The 23,644-nt window shown below is 41.3% G+C and overlaps 1 protein-coding gene across 3 annotated transcripts in view; it reads left to right on the top strand.

Moving 5' to 3' along the window:
* ttc28 (tetratricopeptide repeat domain 28) overlaps positions 1-23,644 on the top strand; it is a 222,596-nt gene that overhangs the window by 118,657 nt on the left and 80,295 nt on the right. For all 3 annotated transcript variants that reach the window (XM_011479364.3, XM_011479363.3, XM_011479365.3), the window contains 2 exons: positions 14,978-15,125; positions 22,817-23,089. In XM_011479364.3, the coding sequence (XP_011477666.1) occupies positions 14,978-15,125; positions 22,817-23,089 (421 nt within the window). The remainder of the gene's footprint in view (positions 1-14,977; positions 15,126-22,816; positions 23,090-23,644) is intronic.

The following is a 23,644-nucleotide window of genomic DNA, read 5'->3' as shown; positions in this document are numbered from 1 at the left end:
TAAATAAATATGAATACTCTTTAGATAGAATAGTAATATATCATTTGCAACTCCTTCCTGTGTATTTTAGATATATGTGCATTAATAAGGCCAGCCCTTCACGGGTGAGTGCCTACAAAAGAAAGATCCCCTCTCCATAAACAAAGATGGCCTCCCCTTGGGAGGAACCCAGTTGTTGATCCATGATGAACTCTTGACCGGAGCTGCCACATCCTCTTGACTTGCTTCACTGGTGTTTTGGATTGGGACAGACAGACAGCAGGTGTGAAAGACAGACTGACACTGTGACCCAGACACACTGGAATGCAAAGTGGGGGCTCTGCAGAGCAAAATCTGGCTTCTACAAGAGCCTGGTCAAAGTAAGGGCTATTTTTCCCCTTTCAATATATGTTCACCAAAACAGATTTTTAACCAAAAAAAAAATGCACATTAGCATCATTTGAACTTCAATTGCTTAATAAACCAAACTTCTTTAAAAAAGGAGGGACAGACTATTTCATCTATGAAAAGGTGGAGGTCAACCCAGGAGAGAATACGTCGTAAGCACCATGCATTTTGATAATGGAAAAAAAGACAGCAATATTTCAGTGCAAGTGGACTTCAAAGGTTAATTTTGACTTCTAAAGCTGACCAGTCTGATAAACAGTATATTGGTGACATTGGCATCAGCTCACATGACATTCAGGTTTTTTGACTTTTTGCCACACCTCTGAAGTGTTCAACAGGTAAACAATCCTGAATTCTCCCGCAGCGATTAGAGCTGAAAAAGCTTAACAGATGAACTGGGAAATGGGCAACTCAGGGCAACTCAATGGTCGAGAAGAACAACAACCTGCTATGAAAAACCTGAATGACTGAGAACCATTAGATATTTTCTTATGAAATGTAATTCTGTTCCGTTCAGATCAGTCCAGTTCAATTAATGAAGATTATTATTTTAATGATATGTATTTCAAAAATAGTTTTTCATTTTAATGGGGAAATTATAAATGTGTTTTAGCGAGGATGTGCAAAAAATTAATACTACATGAGTGGGAGAACTAGCAAGACTAGGCAACATTCTTCTTCGTGCTTTTTTATTTCTTCCTGGTCTGTGTTCTTTTCAGGCAACACTGCCCCCAGAAGACCAAATGCTGTATCTGCGATCTGTACCTTAGTTTTTTTATTATTTTTTTGAGAAGAGGTGCTTTTTGAAGTTGCTGCTAAATGGTTTTCATTCAACCATGTGCTTTTCTGTTTTTTAAACTTACTGTTAAGGAAAAGAAAAGAGAATTGATGGATATTTCTTGGTTCATGCGAGTATCCATTGTGGGACATGCAGTAATTATTTAAAAAAAAAAAAGAAGAATAAATTACAAATTTAGCTGAACCTCCATTCAGTCATATTGATTCTCACTTTTGGACTAAAAGCTGTCTGGAGTATTTTATAATTTGTAAATTTAAGTATAATGTTTGCCTTCACATTTTTTATTCCAAAATATTTATGGGAATGTATTGTACAAAAAATAATACAAAACGTTCCAAAATTTACATTTCTTTTACTAGAATTTATACAGAACTACATGTTAGAGTATTTTCTTATAGCCTTCATATCTAAAGCAACGTGGGAGCTTTTCCTTGAACTGCATGATACAAGTCAAAAGTTTGGACACTTCCTCTTTCAAAGTGAACAGATGTGTGTTGTCAGTGTTGTGGAATATAAAAGTCCCATCCTTCTCCTTTCATCCTCTTGTTGGTAGATGTGCTGTAAACTCTGCTGTTGCAGTGTCACCCCTCGACAATCTTCTGACAGCTAAGATGGCAGGAGGTTTCACCTGCCTTTCCCCCTCGCTAAGCTCTTTTGTTTGTCCCGGTCTCTGCAGATGAGCAGCTCCCTCTTCTCATCTCAAGTGAAGCTAAGTGCTGCCTCTTCTCTCAACCTGCCAGCTCCAAATTGGCAGCCTGACCTTCTTTTTCTTCTTCAGGGCGTTTGTACAAAGCCTTACCTATACCATTGGGGGAAAATGCAATTAAGAGGTGACACAAACACTGAGCACCCATTGTAGCCGTGTAAGAAGGAGAGAGTAAGGCAGCTGCCACTGTGACACTCATGCATAAAACCAGCTTGTTAATTGGTCTTTATGTATTGCACTGTGACACTGGGGTGAGCTGGTTTGATAAAGGTTGGATGTGACACGGCGGATGAGCCAATTGAAATGAGAATGGTGTCGCACTTTGGGTGCGTCCTCTGGCCTTTTGTTTTGACAAGTTGTTGGCAATTGCTAGTTAATGTTGCCGTACAGTTGTCAAGCTGGACGTGCGAAGCAGGAATCTGGACTGCCCTAACATAAAATATTTCATTTAGTCTTTGCTCCCTTCAGTAATGGTAAAATTGTGGGGAGTCATAATTGGTGTTAAGTCATTTGTTGTTTTATGAAGTAGAATTTCTTTCATGTTTTTTTTGACAGAAATGTTAAAGTTTTAGCGGAGACCCAAATTGTGGAACACAGTAAAACAAAAGCAAAGTGAAAATATTGCACTTTTAACAACAGGAGTTAGGGTTTATGCTGCACCCACCACCTTGTTTTCATTATCACAGACAGAATTCATCAGACATCATTTCCATGCTATAATTGACCCTAAGAACTTGTGAAAGCCTGCAAAGAATAAATGAATAATGCTGTCAGATTTATAATCATCCCCTTCTTTTTTTTTTTCTTTCGGTACTGTGAAATGAGAACGGCTTCCAGCGTTTATTTTGAGTGGAAGAAGCCCATTAAAACAGCATCTGAGGGAGAGGGCCGTTTAATTGCCAGCCAAGGTGTGTGACATTTGGAGCAGCTCACTGAATTTGGCCCAAAAGTCCAAAAGGTGTTGTGAGAAACTCAGTAATTACTCTGGTTTTCCCAGCAACCGTTTTAATAAGACGGCACATGATGGAGGGCCATGCAGGCAGACCTCACACACACTTAAGAGACTTTCCAATTTTTTAATTTTTATAGTTCTAATTAAGATCTTTTATTTTATTTTATTTTAATCAGTTTTGTATTGCAATTGATGTCCAAAGCGGACATGATTGCTGCCACTCAGTCATTTATCAGCTTTCTTAGCCTTGTAAACAGCCTGCCTCTCCATCCTGTCTGTGCTTACCATGTTTGTACAGTAGATGAGAGGCTCCCTGGCCCTCTCCTTTGGGTTGTTTATGCCTCAGACCCCTGACAGAGGAGCGGAAACTCCCCCAGGAGAAACATGAAGCACTTCAGGTTGAATGAAATTCTCTCTGAACACTCCAAAGGTCTGTTCATCTCTGCATGCTCTGGGGAGAAAAGCAGCTTTTTCTTTCAGTTTCTTGAAGTGGATGCTTAATCTAGCGGCACTGCAAGTAAAAAAAAAGCCCAGTAATGCACTTTTTTTCCCCGTTCCTTTTTTAACCCAAGAGAGAAAACACTTAAAAAGACGCCTCTGCATGATGGGCCGACATAATGAGCCATCACCGCCTGATATTAGGAAGTTTATCCATAGAATAGCACCGGGAGATGGCTTAGTGCAGGATGTTTTCTTAATACCAGAACATGAGAAATGATGTGGCAAATGGTGTCAGAAAACAGGAAACATGTCGCATTTCCAGGGGAAAAGATCGCAGAAACCTATGTTTTTGTAAAAAGGAAGCAACTTGTCCTCCTGTGCAGTTACTAAGTAACCGTGGGTGGTTTTAAACTGATCAATATTTGGATATTTTCTAAAGATAGCTCTTTGGCTGTGTGACCTATGAAGCTGACGAACATACACATACGCAGAGGAGGTCCGGGGGGTGTTTATGTGTTTTTGAGTTATGGCCCTGGTCTCAAGCAGGGTCTCTTAGCTCAGTTAATGATGGTTGCAGGGTTGACTGTACAGCTTGAACCATCACTCCCAGGGCACCCTGCTATGTAATTCATGCACTTTAGCATCTGCAGGGGACCTGTGTCTTTTTGCCATTTATCACCAGCCTTAATTGCTTGCGATGCATCAAACTTGTAGATTATCACGAAGAAACTAGAAATGCAGTGTGAAGTTTGGCGTTTTTCGCTAAATTGAGTCTTCTGAGGCTTGCATCCACTGTGCTGTGAGCTCAGATCAGCAGGTAGAGACATTGTGCTAATTTTAATTTCCTCTTCTCCTGATCTTAATTTGCAGAAGGGTGTCTTCTCCCTGCACCTCACTTGGGTTGATCATTAGCACAAGAAAATTTGGTATTCTTCTCAGCCAGCAGCTGACAAAAGGCTCCCCACTTTCTGTTTCTATTACAGTCCAGGCCTCAGGCCGCTCAGCCAACTCCTCAATGAGCTCCAACTCCAGCTTATGGATAAAAATATGGCTCTTGAGGCCCCTTGTGTTTTTTTCTCATACCCCATTCCTCTCTGTGTGTTTTTTTTTCTCAGCTCTTCTTACAGTTTCACATCCAATTTTCCCATCGTGCCGTGACACCCATTCCCTTAAGACCCCCAGCTAGAGCAAGATCACTGGCCCCCTCTGTGCGTTTGTGTATGTGCTGTTATTGATCAGGGTTGTGTCTTTGTGGCAGCGGGCTCCCGCTGCTGTTATCTCTGCAGTGTGGAGGGTACGGAGTGTGCTTTACAGCACTCCGAGCTCCAGGGCAATGTGTGTTATCTACAGGGATTTAGAGTGTGCATGCAGCACTTTGAAAACAAGTTTTTCTAATGTTTACTTCATATACAAACATGTGCAATTGAATGGCACATAATTAAAGCCTGCTGAGGTCTGTCTAGCAGGTGGAATACATTCGATGCTTCATTTGTTAACACCAAGACTGCTGATGGATTTATCTTTTTAAGAAAAAAAGGGCAATTTGCACTCTGGAAGGACTGTAGAGTTGTTTATAAATCAAGAACCAAAAAAAGAAGACGGTTGCTCAGTAGGGGTGTGAATCGGACTCTTACGATGGATGGCTGTATTGCTAGAAACAGCTTGCGGGAGTTCATCAGACTCTTTCACTCTTAAATCTTCTTTTTTAACTTTTATTTATTTATTTTTTTAGCTCCAGCCAGTTCCATGGCTTTTTGACTTCTCTGTCAGAGCACTCAGAAATGCAGGCAGGGACACGCAGGTCCTCTCACTGTCACATACGGATCCAAGCAGAACCACACTCAGCAGAATTTGTGCGCCACTTGATGCAGCTCTGCTCCGTGGCTGCAGTGATTAATTGCTTTTAACAAAGCAAACACAGACTTTCTTGTCTGAATCAATATATTCTGTGTTTTTGCACTGACTCCTGTCAATTGCAATTGTCAAAGATTTCAGTTTTAAGCAATGAGCAGACCCACCACGCCTTCCTCTGTTATCGTTTCTCCTTTTGTCCATCTATTCTTTCTCTTCAGAAACTCGCAGTGTTTTTTCTTTGTAACACGCAGCTCTAAAAGAGCTGCCCGGTTTTTATGTACCTGTGCAACAGGCTGAAATACGATCTCATTCTAACCCCAGTCATTTATGGTATGTCCTGTATGTGTTTAGAGAAGCACATGAAGTAAAATATCCTGCATCCTTCCATCCATGCATACTAATTGGCATGCTGCCGCCAAGCTGATCAAACACTGTTAATCTATTTGTAGTATATGTTTGTTTCTAAATGAGAAAATTAATATATTCCCTTACTGCAGCCAGCTGGGTGCACCAAAGCTCATTGATTGTTGGCATCCTCTGTGTGACTCATGGCTCAGAGCAAGTGTTTTTATGAGGCTCCCTCTTTGTCTGTGACTGTAACTGTATTACAAGCAGTAGATTACTTTAATGCTGAGAAAGAGTTGCAAGGGTATTTTCTATGATTATATTTGTTATTTATGTAAGTTTTGAACGTTTCACAGGTTCATCTCATGCCTGGACAGGCTCTCAGACCTGCACTGCATGGAGACTCCAGGCATGGAGACGCATAACCACAGCAGTGAAATGCGACTTGTGTTAATAGCGGGCGGACTCAATTAATGATGCACAGGGATGGCCAAAGAACTTTGTTTTTAATGAACTAACACAAAGACTGCAGATGTGTAGAAGGACTATTCAGATCTATGCAAGATGAGGCAAAAACTGCAGTGCCAATTAGTCCTCCTATGGGAGTTGGCTGTCAGGATTTCAGACTAAAGTAGTGAGTACTTGTTGCCAAATTGTACATTAGCAGCACTGAGAAGCCCTCCACATTTTTTTTTTTCCTACTGCTGAAGCGACATGGTGTTGCCGCTCGGCTTAACTGCATTTAAAATTGAGCAATAATTCTCCCCAGGAAAAATGTCCAAGATCTGTGCTCTTCCTTAATCATTAATAAACCCATTCTGGTTGACTCATAACCTCACTTTCCTCCACTTCTGGTGGTTTTCTTTATTCCAGAAACGAGCCTGTTGTTGTCATATATTTGATAAGTGCAGGATAGTGTCCGCATGGGACTCATCGCGCTCTGAAATTGGTGCGGCGTGGAGTTTATATTACAGTGTGACCGAGGGCAAATTAGCAGGTCTATATATAAACCTGTGCTGCATGTGTTGTGAGCTATAGTGCATTTATCTGATAATCGCATGGGAGATCTTTGTGTGCACCAGCATGGCAGAGTTGTGAGGCTGCTGTTAGAACAACGGCACACAGATGCTGCCACTGCACCAGCAGATGGGAAGGAGAAATAGGTCACTCACAATGAAGAGCTCTTATAGCTCTGATGGCAGAAGACGTGTACAGTAGACGAGGAAGGAATAGCAAGAGGCATCTCTGGCTCTTTCATGTGCTAACCTTTGTCTCCCTCGCACGCTCCCTCATTCTGCTTGTCCACCTCCTCGTTGTGTTCGACTAACCCTTTGGACTGCATTACAACTGTCGTTTGGCGCCCCGCTCTCCTCTGCGCCCCGTCCTCTCAACCCTCGAGCGCCTTATCAGGGATTCTTTTTGCCTTTACTCAGTCATGTATGACTCCTTACCAGCAGAGTCAAAAGCAGTGGGGCCCTTTCCCTGCTTTCATTAGAGCCCTCCATAATGGCTGACTATGAATCTTTTGAAGTGTTTGCAGGACAGCTCCAGAGAAGCCCCACTGTCAGGCAGCATGTGCTGCTGACTCTGACTTGATGAAGCAACTTTCCATTAGGGCCACTGCACTCTAATGAACCTCAGCATAAGTGCTGACACTGGCAAAGAGCGGAGCCTGCTGTGTGTCACGCCTTAAGTAGGAACCGTCTTGAATCTTTGGGCTCTTCAATGACACAATGTCCAAAACCCACTTTCAAGTTGAGAAAGCTTCAATTTTATTGAGACAAATTAAAATGAGCATCAGTTTGGGTTGTTTTTTTTTTTTTTACTTGTCTCCCACTGAAAAATCAATGCTCGGATGTCGTGGTCTGAAGAGTTGCGGGGAAGGGGTCAGCCTGAAACAAGCCCCTGTCTTGGTGATTAATGAAGATGCCTGGTTTCTCATGTAGAATACATGTCTTTCAGCCAGTGTTTACTAATAGAAGAGTATTTTTCTGTCATGCTTGAGCTCACAGTCAAAGCTAATTAAGGGAGCGCAAATTGAAATGGAGGACATCGTGCTGTAGGCCAGGAGACCACAGAACCAGAGCCAGGTAGCCTCTTTAGTCAACAGTGCAGAGCTAAACACATCAGGCCCACTAATGCTTGGGGCTGGATATGCAGTTGGGACGTGAGAAGAAAGGCCAAAATACAATCACTGGCCACTTTATTTGGCACACCTGTCCAACAGCTTGTTAACACAAATTTCTAATCAGCCAATCACATGGCAGCAACTCATTTAGGCATGTGGACGTTGTCAAGATGACCTACTGTAGTTTAAACTGAGCATCAGAATGGGGAGGAAAGGTGATTGAAGTGACTTTTGAAGGTAGTACGGTGGTTGGTGCCAGATGATCTGTTCCACAACCATATCTAGGTTTTAGAGAGAATGGTCTGAAAAAGAAGAAATATTGAGCGAACTGAAAAAGAAGAAATAGTCGGCGAACCTTAGTTCTGCCTTGTTGATGTCAGAGGTCAGAGAACAATGGCCAAACTGGTTTGAACTGATAAAAAGGCAACAGTAACTCAGATAACCACTGGTTACGACCGAAGGTCTGCAGAAGAGCATCTTTGAAGGCACAACACGTCCAGCCTTGAGCCAGATGGGCTACAACTGTCGAAGACCACACCGGTGCCACTCTTGTCAGCTATGAACAGGAAACTGAGGCTACAATTCACACAGGCTCACCAAATTTGGACAAAAGAAGATTGGAAAATTGTTGCCTGGTCTGATAAGTCTAAATTTCTGCTGCAATATTTGGACGTTAGGGTCAGAGTTTGGCATCAACAACATAAAATCATGGATCCATCCTGCCTTGTATTACCGGTTCAGGCTGACAGTGGTGTAATGGTGTGGATATGGACAGAACCCTCAGAGGAATGTTTCCACTACCTTGTTGAATTTATGCCACAAAGGATTAAGGCAGTTCTGAAGGCCAAAGCAGGTCCAACGCGGTACTAGTAAGGTGTACCGAATAAAGTATCTGGTGAGCGTATGTGCTAAGTTAGTTTGTAAATTGTGAATGAGAAAATCCAGTGGTAATCCTATTTCGTTATATGAGTTTTTATTGATTAGAAATCCACACAATCTATTGATTTGAAAGCTTGTGTTGGGACCCTTTAGGGAATTATCTACTAAAGTCCATCATGGCCGCCTGTGGTATCGTTTAGTTGGAAGCAGCCTGGAGGTCTCTTTCTTTTTCAGATTTTCCATCTGGCCTTGATTGATTAAAGCTCTTTTAAGTAATTAATGCCAACTTTAATTGAGAGTCAGCTTCTGTGGCCGAGGGGATGGTGCGTTCCTGAAGCAGAGCCACACATTTGGCAGAGAGGGGCATGAGAATCTGTCTAGCGCCCTCGACCCTCTCAAACGCACACAGGAGCGCTCTTAAGATGCTAATGCAAGTGCGGGTATGCTAGCTGCGTCTGTGGGGCAAATGGAGCTATAAATCATAGCGGGGAGAGTTTGACGTGGCCTCTCTAACATTGGAATTAACATGTTGGGGATGAGCTCAAAGAACTTATTGCGATTTTATCTGCTGGTTTATCACTTTCAATTGCTGGGTTTCCTCTGTGAAAAAGCTCTGTTGCGGTGAACGTAGCAGAAAGAAAATTGAATTCCTCCTGCCAAACGGTGCACTGTGACAGCATGTCACGGAGTGACCCCAAACCCCACACCCCCAGCATGGCACTTATTGTGCTGTTTCATGTGTTTGTGATAAATGAACAATATCAGTTTTGTTTCTCCTCCTGTTTCACTTGGTCTGCCACAATAGATGCACGCCATAAGCCATGACCTTCTTTTCTTGACGGTTCTCTTTGTCTTTGAGTAATTGTTTTTTTTAGTTGTTTTTTTTTTTTTAGAAAACATTAAACCCACCCCCAGTCAGATAATATGAGACACAGTGAACACAGAGTGGTCAGCATTGATTTCACATACATGACTATGACCTTTTCCATTCTTAAGTCCTGCGCTGCCTGGCAGTTTGATGTGAGTCAACTAAATCGATTTCATCCAACTGTGAGAGACTTGCACTCAAATCTCTTCCTTGCAAACTGGAGTTTACCTGGATTTTATTATTGGCACTCGCTGAATAATTTAAAATGTAACCTTTAATTGCCCGCTCCACAAAGAATGATCAGTTTAATTTGCTCTCATTAAAGCCATCTAATCTAATGGGCTCATTTAGAGCTTTGGAAAGAACAGCAATCGCTGGTGTAAATCACCCTTTAGGTGGGGATACTTCAATGGATCATAAATATTTTACTGTGTGTAGCTGCCTGCAGTTTGTGAGGTGCCTCGCCTTGACTTGCACAAGTGCTCAACATGCACCTTTGATGTGACTCACGCCGCTAACAAAGAAATCACTGCCCCATTATTCAGGGTTGTTGCAACAAAGCTCTGAGTATGCGCAGTCAGCAACGCAAAAAAAAACAACCAAAAAAAACCTGAAAAAGCAACATTTTTCATTGATTGGCCAGATTAATAAAGAAGCGCTCCACTCGATGCGAGGAAATATTGCTGTCTTCTTTTAACTGACACAGCAAATGTGCACAGACACACACACATACACACACACACAATTGATCGATGTGGGTCAGAGCTGTTTGCTGGTTTATGGTTAGGTCTTATTAGATTGAGGAGATGGTAATAGACAGGCAGCTGTAACATGATTCTCTCCATCTGACCCTGAGGCTAAAGGTTTATGTCTGACCTGGGGCCACAAATGTAAAGCCCCCAGTGCTCTAGCACCCCACAACAGTTACCTTAGAGCTCAGCTTTAACGGACAGAAATTCATTCTTGATTAAGTTGAATAAAATGGGCTTTTAAATTCAACTTACCAGTTTTTAAATGCAGTATGCATAATGCATAAGTTCCAAAACAGCATTTATTTAAGTTCCGCTCGTCCACTTGCTCTATTTTAATGGTGGACACTTTTCACTGGATATTGAATGAAGCAATTGACATTTTGTGTATATTAACTGAGTCTTTTAAAATTGAGGGGATGACACATGTGCTAAACCTTAGTTGACGTGTGACATTTTAGGTCCAGAAAGGAAACTCAGGTAACAGCAGCAACAGTTAAAGAGCAAAACCAGGGGAGAAAGAAGGCAGCAATTTTTTTCTGTGATGCTATTAGTGTTAATGTAATCCCAGGGTGCTCGTCTGAGTGGAAAGCTGATTTCAAGTAATATGTGTTTGTTGGAGACAGATGGATGGTTTTCTGCAGTAGATATTGATTTATTTTCCTGTGTGTGTGTGTGTGTGTTTTTGGAGTGCATCTGCAGCCTGCTGTTCCTGTTTGAAGCACTGATTGGCTTCTTTTTTTTGGTCACCAGTGGGGACTCTGCTCAGAATCAGTGTTTTGGCACTGCTCGCCCAGTGGGTGATCAGAAACCATCTCTAGCAGGCAGATCCTGAACGCACCACAGCATCAGAGGGCGTGGCGGCTTCTGAACTGGCGCTTGTGCAGCTTCTATTGATTTTCATATTTGAGCGCATCTCTATTATTGCTGATCACCAATCACGGTGTGGCAGGCGAAGCTAAGCTTCTGGAGCCCAGTGACATGTTGCCTGCATCGTGCTCGAGGAGTTATGTCTTTGTTTAGGCGGACATCAACATCCTTCAGCTACTCAAGAAAAATATGCTTCCAGCTCCTCTGACCTTGATACAAAACACTGAAAAAACGTGTGCAGCAAAGATCTGTTTCCTACAGAAGGAAATAGATCAGTTTGTCTGTTGAAGAATCACATTTCGGAATTATGCCGTACAACTCACAGTTTAATCTGGAAAAACAAATTCATATTAAAGCCCTTTGAAATTGGCAGGGATTTAGACTTCGTTATCTCTTAACAGGTGTACAAGAAACATTGCATCCTCATTTTTAGCTGAAACCCGAATGCCAGCACGCTCTAAATCTTTACTGTAACATGCCAAATCATTCTCCTGTTGCTCATTGTTCACCACCATTTTGTGTAACAGCACAGCTTGTCGAAATATTGAATTCCTCCTTTAAGCTTGTTAGGCCTGCATCTTGAGGAAGTGCTAAAACAGACACGTTCCCCAGGGCTCAGGACGTCCCGGGGTTATGATGGGCAGAAGAGGAGACCTATACGGGGGACATGGACATAAGCCGAGACAATAATCTGATAATGGCAAAAGGCCCCCAAACAGCTGGTGTTGTGCCAAATTTACAATCTTAATCTTGTCAACTTTCTATTGAGCTCTTCTGACTGTGACCCTTATTGTGAACAACAGAGCCGTCAGCTGAGGAAAACTGTCCATGTTTCACTGTAAGTGCCTTGTTAGAGGGAAAGAGCCCGAGCTGTGTCGTGCATGAGTCTATTTGTGTATGTGTGAAAGCACAGCCCCCCCGTACAGAGTGCGTAGTGTGTTAAGACGATTTTTTTTGCATCATTTCCCCTCTTCCTCCCAAGCATAAAAAACATGAATATTTAAAAGTACATCAAACAAGCATTCATAAAATATTTAAAAAATTAGAGAAAGAAAAAAAGCTTTTATCCCCTCTCCTATTCTCAGTATTTTGTAGCCTCTCTCGCCCAATCTCTCTATACACACACACACACACAATAACACACACATGCTGACACTCTCAGTCTAGTCATGAGTGAGAATGACAAATCTTCCCGCCCAATCCACTCTTCTGTGGTATCAGCACAATTCTGCTTTAAATATAAGAAGCAAGAAGGTTCAGAAATTCAGGAACATGAAAAACTTTGGTTTGTGGATGTCAGATTGCACTTTCAGGGTGCTGAGGGTGATTCTCTGTTGTGCTTCGCATTTAGGAAGATGCTTTTCATCTGAAAAGAGTGGCTTTTACTTTTGGGTTAAAGCTGTGTGTTTACAAGGCAAAGTTAATCTGTGGAGAATTCTCTTCCTTTGCCTCTGCCTTTACTCTCAAACTCTTTGCCAGATATTTTGCTGGTTGTACCAGAGCCAAAAACTCACCGCTGTTATGCTATGGACACACCAGGCGTGTGATGCGCATTCAATACCGCGTCAAACGAGGATGCTTGAGCATGTGTTCACGGTGGACTGACACTACTCAATACGAGCGCATGTACAAAATGGCGAAGTGGTGCAAATCTCTCAAATTTTGCTCCAGGCACAGCTCTATTCCGATATATGAGAGACTTGGTGTTGTATAATTCCGGCCAGCCACAAACCGTAATTATTAATTTCTCCTTTAGAATCGCTTTTCAAACAGTTGGCACTTCCGTGTTTTGAAAAGGACACTACCCATGCGTCACTGTCTAATCTGAATCCCTGATTGGTGAAGTTCAACTGGTTAAACCTTCTACGCCATTCAGTGGCTGCACATTTTGTATGTAGAGCCCAAAAAACATAGTTAAAAACGTTTTTAATGGTAACACCTGAATGCGAAAGTTTTGAACGCGCATGAACCTGCGTCCACATAGACTTTTTATTATAAATCTTTGCTTGAGGGAACGGTGTGAACGTAACATCAAGGGGGATGTTAAAATCTTTGTAGGCTTGAAATCTTACTCTTTATCAATAAATAGCCTTCTTGCTGGTAAAAAGTCTGTTGCTTTTACTTTTACTCGTGTGTTTTTCAGTTTGTCCTGTTTTCCTACAGGATCCTCGTCACTGTAGTCCTTAACTATAATCCTGTCACAGATATATTAAACCTCTGTCTAATAAGAGCTCAATTGACTTCTTGTATTCTACAAAGACTCAGATTATATGAATTTGTCTTTGAGCAACAACATGATGAAATATGACGGCTGAAGGAGATTAATGGAAGGGAGATTTCTTTAAGACTACCGATTCTGTCATTTTCGCCTTGGCCTTTTTAATATATGCATTTCTACTTGTCTTTGAGCAATGTTAAAGCACCCTCTGCCAAATCCTCAACCCAATGTGGGGCAGGTTGAAATAATTAACGATGATGGCAGTTTTTGTTTGAACCAAGCTGTATTTCCTCCATCTTCGTTTCTCTTCCGTTCGTTTAAAAAAAGCGGAGGCACTTGAAGGAATGAAATGGGGAGCGGACTCATATTGTGATCGGAAATCTAATCAAAAGGGGAAAGTGCTTTTAAATGTCGTTTGTTCCCTTGGGCAAAACATGTTGTGGGTCTCTTCGTTATAGGCATAGCATCTTACCCAAACCTCCAACTCTGTGGGATGCAATTAATATTGAACGGGTTCACTAGCCTGCTCTCCCTTCAAATAATAACAGCGTTAGAACGAAGGTTAATGCTCTGAATTAAATCTGCGTCCTCGTCATTTTCAATAGAGCGCACCAGAGGAGGTGGAACTGTTTCGGGGGGCACCAGGTCTGAAGAGAGATTGGTAGTCAGTGGGGGGGCTCAGATGGAAGAATAATTAATTACTGGTCTCTATAAATTCAATGTCATGTCTCATTTTCTCTAATCCTGCCCGCCTTCCCCACTTACTGGTGGCGCTAACAGAGAGACTGGGGAAGACTAATGAAAAGGCCTCTTAGATTCTAATAGCAAATTAGCCTTCGTGTCAACTTTGGAGGTTGTGAGTGGAGTGACTTCCTACTAGCTAAAGAAGTGATTTGACCTTAACCTCTGCAATAACAAACACAAATGCAAAAAGGTTTTGTCTGCCCACCACAACTCTGTCCCTCGTTTTGTCCCTGTAATTGTGTGTTTCCATGACACAAGCCCACATTCTGCGAAGAGAGGCTGCCTGCCTTCTCTTTGGGGGATTTAGTTGTTTGGATCATGAATAATGAGCTGATTCTAGTTCCATCTTTCGTCTTGGCTGTTGTTTGACTTGACTAGAGTTGGTTTAACAAATCGATTGGATTACTGTCTGATCGGGCCTTATGCACTGAATCCTACCTAAATAATAAATACCTATCCTAAATAAATCATACTGGATCTTCGAAACAGCTTTTGTTTTAAGTTGCAGCCTGAAAAATACTCTAAACATGTAATATCCAAAACATGTATTTTATTTCTTAGTGGTGCATATATATTCTTCTTTAGGATTGTTGAAAAATGTTTTTTAGTGGGTTTTACTTCAAAACTTCACTCTGTCAAAAAGAACCACATAATGTAATGCATTTATGTGTGTGCTATGAGCTGCAGAAAGTCATTCTTCTGTCTTATCCCTGCTTTTCTTGTTCAAACACAGCCAGAGAAAACCTCACGCTACAGTTTCTTCAAGCAGAAGAAAAGTGTTGCTCCTGAGAAGGCAGCCATCCAGTATAACATGTGCATTTATGTCAAACTTATAATCCAATTAACAAGTACAGAAAAGCCGCTGATCGCTCTGTAATGGGAATACAAAGCAGAGAGGTGCCCTGTTTGAAAAAGCGCTCATGTGGAAAAAATGCTAATGGTGTGAAATGAGTGTCTGTTAATGTGTTTGAATACAGCTTCATTCTGTCGCCAACAACCTGAGCCCTGATAACTCTCTTCCTTCTTTCGGTTTTCAGGCATACTTCCGACAGGGTGTTGCCCTTCAGTACCTTGGTCGCCATGCCGACGCTCTGGCCGCCTTTGCCTCCGGGCTGGCCCAAGACCCAAAGAGCCTGCAGCTACTGGTGGGCATGGTGGAAGCCGCCATGAAGTCACCATTACGGGGTGAGGAAATTTAAACCTACATGGTCTTTTGTGAAAAAGTAATTGCCCCCCTGGCTGATCTAACAATTGGTGTGTTTTGAATATTTGATGAGTATTTTGCAACTTTTACTAATTGAATGGCACTTAAGTATTAACTGCTTTTTTAAGGTTATCTGAATCTGATTTAGGTAAAAAGTTTGAAAAGGCTACTCCAAAGTCTTAAGCCATTCAGGTATAAGATTGGTGGTGTGTTTGGGATCATTGTTTCTGCTGCCCAACTTCTCCTTATCCAGAGGTTGCAAATAAGAGGAGGTCAAGAGGAGGTAACCATCACACTCTCACCACTGTATTTGAATGTTGGTATGATTTTATTTTTCTGAAATGCTGTTACACCAGATGTAATGGGAGACAAACCCTTCTAACAAAGAATATTTGCTTTTATCTCAGGGATCATCAAGAGGTGTTTGGGAAAGCATTTAGCTTAGGAGTATTTTTTTTTCTTCAAACTTGGTCTTGAAGGCTATGTGTATCCCATCCATCACCCCTGGTATTAACTAAGAGAAATTTGGACTGCAGTTCTGTGGATGTTGTTTGTAGGACTTTAAAGCTGCGTTCACACCGAACACGATTGACGCACCAGGGGCTGCCAGTGTCAATGTTAAGTCAATAGTACAGAAGCAATCTGAGGTCCTGCAGCACAAATTGAGTCAACCAATCGAGGACTCAGCTCTGGACATACACTGGAAATACACACCCAACATGGTGTTCCGATATTTGTCCTCCTTAACTTCCATCCATCTTTTTTCCTAACCCACTGTATGCCCTTCAGGGCCACAGTGTTGCCCCCAAAAGGGGTACACCCTGGACAGTCTGTTGCAGGGCCTTTGGAGCTGGAGTGATCACGCTCCCTACGCCGGCGCCCAGGAGGCGAGCTGGCAGCCAGACAGAGAGCAGCTGGGGCATGGAGAAGCCGCAGCTGCTCGGACCTCCTGAACTTTGTGACATTTTTCTTATTTTTATTGAGACAAGATTAAAAAAAATATCCCCTAATTTCATTCTTGTTTTTATTTTTCCCCTCCTGGGGTAATGCGAGACAGCAGACCTTCAGATTGGGTCACAGAGAGACAAAAACGTCATTCAGATGCAGCTCTGGCACCGACAGTGAACCTCACCTGTACTGGCGTACTGGGAGAGAATGATTGATCTCATGACCCCAGACATGGAAACATGATTACCGATGCTTTTGTAGAACTCGTCTAAATAAATAAACCTGATCTCCAAAAATCATCCATGTCTTTTATGCATTGTGAATGAAATCAACACAGACACCGCTCCATATAGTAATCAGGCAAAAAACAATTGTTCGTAGCTCCTCCCAAAGGCATGTGAGGTGTCAAGCTATTTTTTGGACAGGCGGCAGGCAACGAATTTGCCACGCGGCAAAAGAGGGGAATTTGACCCTGGAATGGTGTTCGGTGTGAACGTGGCTCAAGACCTTTTGTGTGTCCCTAAGCTCTTGGGATTGGCTCAGCTAACCACTGATTTGTTGATTAGAAACGGGCATGGCAGTAATTAGGCCAGGGTGCAGCTAGCTAAATTGAGATTCCCTTTCCAATAATAATTTAACTAGTTAACTTAGGCGTTTCAATTAGATCCCTTATAACACTGCTGTATACTGTATTGCGTTATTTGAGATGCTCTGGGATTTGTGCATCATTTCCTGGAGCAGCTTAAAAACTCTGCTCAGAAATACCCAGAACTCTGTCAGTCAGTCAGTCAGTGTGTTGGGGTGACTTCTACCTGTCATGATTTTTGCATGTACTGAAGGCAGGACGCCTCTTTTTCTGTCACTCTTCTTTTTTTTTTTTAACCGACTGGTGGTGTCAAGTACTTATCTCCTGACTGGAAGGCATAATGCCTGCAGCTTCAGCATATCGTATTGTCAGACTGATCTCACACACAGATAGCCTCTTATCTTAATGAGCATCCAATGTTAATGCCATTGTGTGTGCCTGTCCCTGTGTAAGCCTTTTCCCTCCAGCAGAGTGGATTTATAAGCAGCAAGGCCAAGGTTGCTATTAAAATGCATTCTCTTCTGTCCATTTGTATTAAGCACCTGCCATGTCCAGCTTACCTGTGAGGACAAAGTTATGACCCCTGTGACAAGCCATCGTCTTTACATCTGTTGACAGTGCAGACGACTTGTGATTCTCAAAACAGATTGTCGCCTTGTGCTGTTGCATTGTTTCCGAATGTCTGACAAGCTGTGCTCTAACTGTATTTTTATTTAAATAATACTGAAATTTTGAACATGGTCAATAGCTGTAGGACTCTGTTCAGAGAGAAATTCTTTTTTTCTTTTATTGAATTCAAGGCTCCCCTAAATATTTGATTGCAGAAGCAAAGATCATTGACGAATACAAAAGGTATGGATGGTCTGTCTTAGCCACAATGAGCCAATAATCCTGCCAATGGAACGAATACAAGAAAGAGCTTTGGTTGAGAGCCCAGTGCATTGTCTACCAAAATGGGTCCTCTCTGTGGGCTATGGCCAACATTTTGCCCAACCCACTTAATCTCCTAATTGTTTACCCGATTTCCCAGAGTGCCAGGCAACCACAAGAGGACCTAATCCAAGGTGTGTTGAGGAGAGGTAGCTAGGTCAGAGGATTAAGAACAATGATCCTCTCAGAGGGGGCACTTGGCACATGGGGGCGATAATCAATGTAACGCCAGCAAACAGGGAGGATAATCAGCGTCATTCAGCCAAATTCCCTTGACAAGTGAAAGGTAGCCTGGGATTGCTTTCACTCTCGTCTGAAAGTTCAGGTTTTTGATTGCCTTTTCTTCAGTGCACCTGGAACAAATCAACGTTAAAGAGGCAAAACTACACTTAGAAGTGATTTCACTTTAAATCAAATAAATGCTTTGTTGACTGGAAAAAAGACATTATAAGAAACTGTATTAAAAAGCTGAGACAAATCAACTTTCCATTAACAAATCTGCACCTGCCTGTGTTTATTAAATACTGATATTGATTTATCAAAAGGTTGTAATAAAAAAAACATTTTTTTTTTCCTCATGTACGCTTTCATTCACAACAAAAAGCCAGACAGCTAAATCTGATTGCACAAATATGATTTTCTTTCTATGGTTAAGGCCCTAGGTGACGGTTTTTTCATCTATTAACACTATTTATTTTGATCTTTAAGGGGGTGTATGCAAAATGTGATTCTTGGACACAAAGCTGTTCAAGATTTTTTTTTTAAATGAACTCAGATAAAATCCTTGCCAGCTTGGAAAGCCAAGTCACAACGATCCATTCACTGTTTTTCTTTTACACACGCTCACTTTAGATGCTTTTACCTTTTAGGACCTTCCCTTATATCCCACAGAGGCAGGTTTTTCATGGGACGGCAGCTGTTAACCCAGGCTGGATCAGTTGCTATTAAAGCACTGCCCTTGAACCACAGACTCATTAACATCTGTCCTACTGCAGCGCCTTCAAGCAAAAGGTCTTTCATTTTAAAAACCCAGCAGGCACAGTGTTGAAATTAAATTTAGGGAGCAATGTCAACAATAAAGTCCTTCACTGTAAATTAGCTTTAATACATTTTTACGTGCAAAAGCAGGACAGACTACCTTGCTGGATTGCACTGGAGTTTATCTTCATCACATAGAACTTGGCTACTGGAGTTTATCTGCAGTCACTGAACACAATAAGCAATCTCCAGCAGTTTATTTTGACACAAATCAGCCAATCAGAGGGCAGCAAACTCATGCGTGAGATGAATTTCAAATATTTGGCACATATTTATTATGATTACAGCAAATGTTAACTGATGTCTGCTTCTGCGTAGCAGCTTTAACAGAGACAGCCTCTGAGCCATAATGGAAATAAAATTGAGATGACCAAAAATATGAATGGAAAATGTGCATAAATATGGAAAATCTGATTTATTTTCAAAACCCAGAACTTGTCTCTGGTAATCCCGGTACTAATTTTTGTACAACATTTAAAACTATTATAAGGTTTAAAATAGATGGAAACCTGCAGACTTGAAATAGGACTTCTACACAGAAGCACAGGATGTACTTAGGCTAATATGTTTTATTATTTCACTTCACAAAGGCTTTATTTAATTTATTTTGCTGAAATGAAAAATAATGGAAAACATTACCTACTGTCAAGAAAAGGCAGAACTCACCAGTTGTTAAAATCATATTGTCACAGCCTTCTTCCCTCTGCTGTTCACGCTCTTGTTCTTGTATTATATTTTACATAAATTCACATTAAGCTTCGCTTACAGTGCATGAAAATAATCAAGTCTTTTCTTTAAGTTTTTGAGTGAAAGGCGGAGGTTGTGCTCGGCTTTTTCCCTTCCTGTCAAAATGACTGACAGGTTCTTTAAAATGTAATTAGCCCTAATTACTGCTGGTCATGTTATTTTGTGTTTTTATTCCAGAGGGGCAAAGTGTTTCATATATCATTACGATAAACTAATATAGAAAAAATCATCAGATCCATACTTAAGGGCATGGAGTCTAAAATGAAAAGTCCTTGCAAAAGTTTTAAAAATAGCAAACAAGCATGGAAAAAGCAGTTTCACAGAGCTGCACAAAAACAGGTGAAACAAGGAAAACAAGCAAAAACGTATAAAACAAACTAGCCCTGACTGACATGTGAGACAGAAAAAACCTTTTGGAACTTTTTTTCGGACACGTTTTTTCTGCCACAACAGCGGAGACTCCATTTAGTGCCACTTTAGCTTGTGTTTTTAGGGAAGCGATCAAGAGTTGGCACAATCTGAATGTGAGATTTTTAATTTCCTGATTCTGCAAGCCTTTACATCATCACCACAGCATGAAATCTCACAGCAGTGCCTTTTGGAAAACCACGACAGCTGCTGCACCCTCCTGTGTCCAACAGGTGCCACAACCAGCCGTCACGCCGATGTAGCTTTAGAAATGCTCCAACCGCAACTGGTTGGAGGAGAGGTTATTAAGATGACTGTGAAACCTTATTACATAAAAACATTGTGTTAACTTAGCTGCATGTGGCAGCTTTACTGAATGAGATTTTCATGAAGCTATTACCAGAGCAACCGTGTAAAACAGACTGTGTTTTGATATAAGATATTAGTACACCAAAAGGAGTACGGTTGGTTAAACGTTTGCTTAATGTACTCACCCTTTACACTGCATAGTCTTGTGCAGGTTCATAGGGGATGCTGGAGCCTGTCCACTGTAGGTTGTAGGTAGACATCAACACTTACTTTTCAGGGACACTTTAGAGTCACTCATAAACCTGTGACTCATGTTTTTGGACTGTGGGAGGAGGCAGAAAAAGAAAACCCACACCGGGAGAACATGCAAACTCCACTCAGAAAAGACCCAACCGGGATTCAAACCAGGGCCTTCTCACTGTAAGGCAAGAGCGCTAACCACTACACATGTATGTAACGCCTATTTATCCCCTATTTAATTTCCAGCGAAAATGTGAATATTTTCTTTTGATAAGAAATAAAAAAAGGGTTGAAAAAGTCTCTAACTAAAGATAAAATCTAATGTAGATTTGGGAAAGACGTTACTCGAGTTAAAAAAAAAACAAAGAATTTTAACGCAGCATTACCATAGGCATAAAGACATTCAACCATTGACTCAGAAAGTTAATGGTTAGTATTTTTTAGAGGAAACTTAATAGCGTGCATTAAAATAAAAATATTGTATATACATAGAGATATCAAACTTTCGCATCTTTTTGCAACAAAGACACAAATAATGTCACAACTTTATCTGAAATTAAATGAAAAAGTAAAAAAAAGGTTTATCTTTTTTTACCATTTCCCATCCTGCACTGAGACACTTGTAAAAATTGAATACTTATTAAAATTGAATTTAAGAATAGTTGAGTAATATGATTTTAACAGTAGAGATAACTTTTCTGCTTTATGTTATAAAAAATCAACTAGTTATGGTTAAAAATTAAAACAGACTTATTTTTAGGTTAACGCCCTTCCATCCCCAGTTTTCCGCTAATCTAAATTTCAGAAGGAAAGTTGGTAAGTGTTTTTGTTTTTTTGCAGGTTAATCTAAAAAAATATATTTTTTTGATATGGTTTAATTCTTGGTAACTTAAAAAAGGTAATTTATTTTAAGGTAATTTATATTCATACTGAAGTTAATTTCCATGTTGTGGTAGCAATAGTAATTCAATTCTATTCTATTTTGTTCTATTCTATTCTATTCTATTCGAAGCTTTCGTGTGGCCATTTTAGGAGTATCTTCAGACAGATGTGTCCTTTCAGAACAGAGAGATGTCTCACAGTTAGCAAAGGAAAGTCAAGTTTGATAGTAGAGCAACTTTTAGACACATTTCTCCGCCGTGTGCATATCAATGAGGCGAGGATGTGAGCTGAACCCGTTTCAAGGCTCCAGAAGACTTTCCCTGCCGTCGTATCTGGATGAAACACTGCTCTCCTGTGTTGTCATAACTTCCTGTTTATGAAATCAGCAGCCGTGACACCTCTTTAAAGTAGCATTCTCTCCATGTTTGATTTATGGCTCAGCTGTCTTTGTCGCTTTAAAGGCAATTACAAGGTATGAATGGATATTATATGCAACGCATTGTCTCCATAAGCACATTGCTCTGCCAAGTGCTGGAACAGAAGTGATGCTCTTGAAAGAGCATCATCAGTTATGCTTTTGTGTGCCTGGATGGAGATTCGCTCCATACCCTCTGTGTGGAGGTGAATATGCAAGTTGTTTTTTCTTTTAATATTCCTTTGATCTTTGCATAAAGACAATTTCAACTATTACGGCGAGGTGTACTCAGTCACACGTTTTAATACCAGAGAATTTTCTGGAATGCTTCAACCTTATTAGTGGTTAAAATTTGCAACACAAAGCCATGCAATTTTCCTTTGGATCCACTTGCATTTTAAACGAGCACAGAGGTACAAGTATGTTTCATTAGACCCGTAAGCAAACACACACACAACAAACACACACACACACGTCTCCTTTGCTTCCACTTGGTGAGGTTTGATGTTGGCGGCTGCCAGAAGGCTTTAGAATCTGGAGGGGCTGTGGACCCTCAATCTCAGTGGCCCAACATTGATTTATGTCATGGTGTGCATTTTCAGCGTCTTCAGAGGTCACCTTGTTTGCCTTCTTTGCTCTGCAATCCCACGCTGCATCCACTTTTGTGCGAAAAGCGGCAATAATTTTCCCACGACTCTCTGGATTCCTCTCCAAATCCTCTGGTTGCTCTCTGAGACAGCATTATCGCCTGAAAAAAATAACTGTCAATAACTGTAATTTAGTTCTGTGGTGTGTTAAAACAATGGTCCACAACTAAGTCTTTGCCAATGTTTTTGCAGCGCGACTGGAAACTGTCAGAGATTAGTCCATTCATAGAGGAAGGGCGGAAAAAATAACTCGTACAGCGTTTTGAGTTATTGTTAAATTGTGGGTGAAAGCCGTCACTCAGTTAAGCTGCAGGCTATGCTTATCGAGCCAGACAAAACACAACCATTACAGGATGAAAGCGTAATCTGAGTGCAGAAAGCACTCACCTTTGTCAGTTAGCAAGCATGCAAACACATTTACCACGGCCTGTCATCTCCTGCTGTCAGTCAGCCTGTCAGCGCAGGGATTTCTTCCCTAATTTTTTTTCTAATCTCTGTCTCACTCGTGTCTTTTCCACACAGGTTCTCTGGAGCCCACCTATCAGCAGCTGCAAAAGATGAAGCTGGACAAAAGTCCGTTTGTGGTGGTCTCTGTGATTGGCCAGGAGCTGCTGACAGCAAGCCACCACACAGCGTCTGTGGTGGTGCTGGAGGCCGCTTTAAAGATCGGCACGTGCAGCCTCAAGTTACGCGGCTCTGTCTTCTCGGCGCTCAGCAGCGCCCACTGGTCCCTGGGCAACACGGAGAAGAGCACAGGATACATGCAGCAAGACTTGGAAGTGGCCAAGACTTTAGGTATGGGAAGAAACAATGAGATTTTTCTGTTTTTTAAAGAAAAAAACTCAATGTTCTGAACTCCCTCAGTATGAGCAACACCAATTTTAATATAATTGTATTTTTTTTTTCTTTTAAAAACACTTTTACCGGGTCTGTTTCTCTTAAAGTCCATCAAAAGTATTATGTTGTTTCAAGGTACCATCCTTGACAAAGTCTTAGTATAAACTTTTTTCCCCTTTAGAAACTCTTGAATGATTTTGGCTTTCTGCCTTTGCTTCTTTACTGTTTTTTTCTTTAACATCCAAGCTGCCAAGACAGGGAGTCGCTTTGTTGGCCAAGATTCACTGGCGTCATCCACCGATGTTCAAAGTACCATGGATAAGAGCTCTGTCCACAACACTTTTGCACTTAAGACACACAGCTATCACTGCACTCTGCTTATCTTCCTGTCAGGATTTAGCATTGGCTAATGCCGGCTGAACGTGCTTGAAGCTCAGCTTGTACTCATTAGGGCAAAGAATGCATTTCCATGATTTTTAGAGGCTTTTTTTAAAAAACATTACTCAGTAAAGT

The sequence above is a fragment of the Oryzias latipes genome, chromosome 9, assembly GCF_002234675.1.
Source record: "Oryzias latipes chromosome 9, ASM223467v1".
NCBI classification, from domain to species: Eukaryota; Metazoa; Chordata; class Actinopteri; order Beloniformes; family Adrianichthyidae; genus Oryzias; species Oryzias latipes.
The sequence above is the reverse complement of the archived record's forward strand: the minus strand, read 5'-3'. Positions and strand labels throughout refer to the sequence as shown.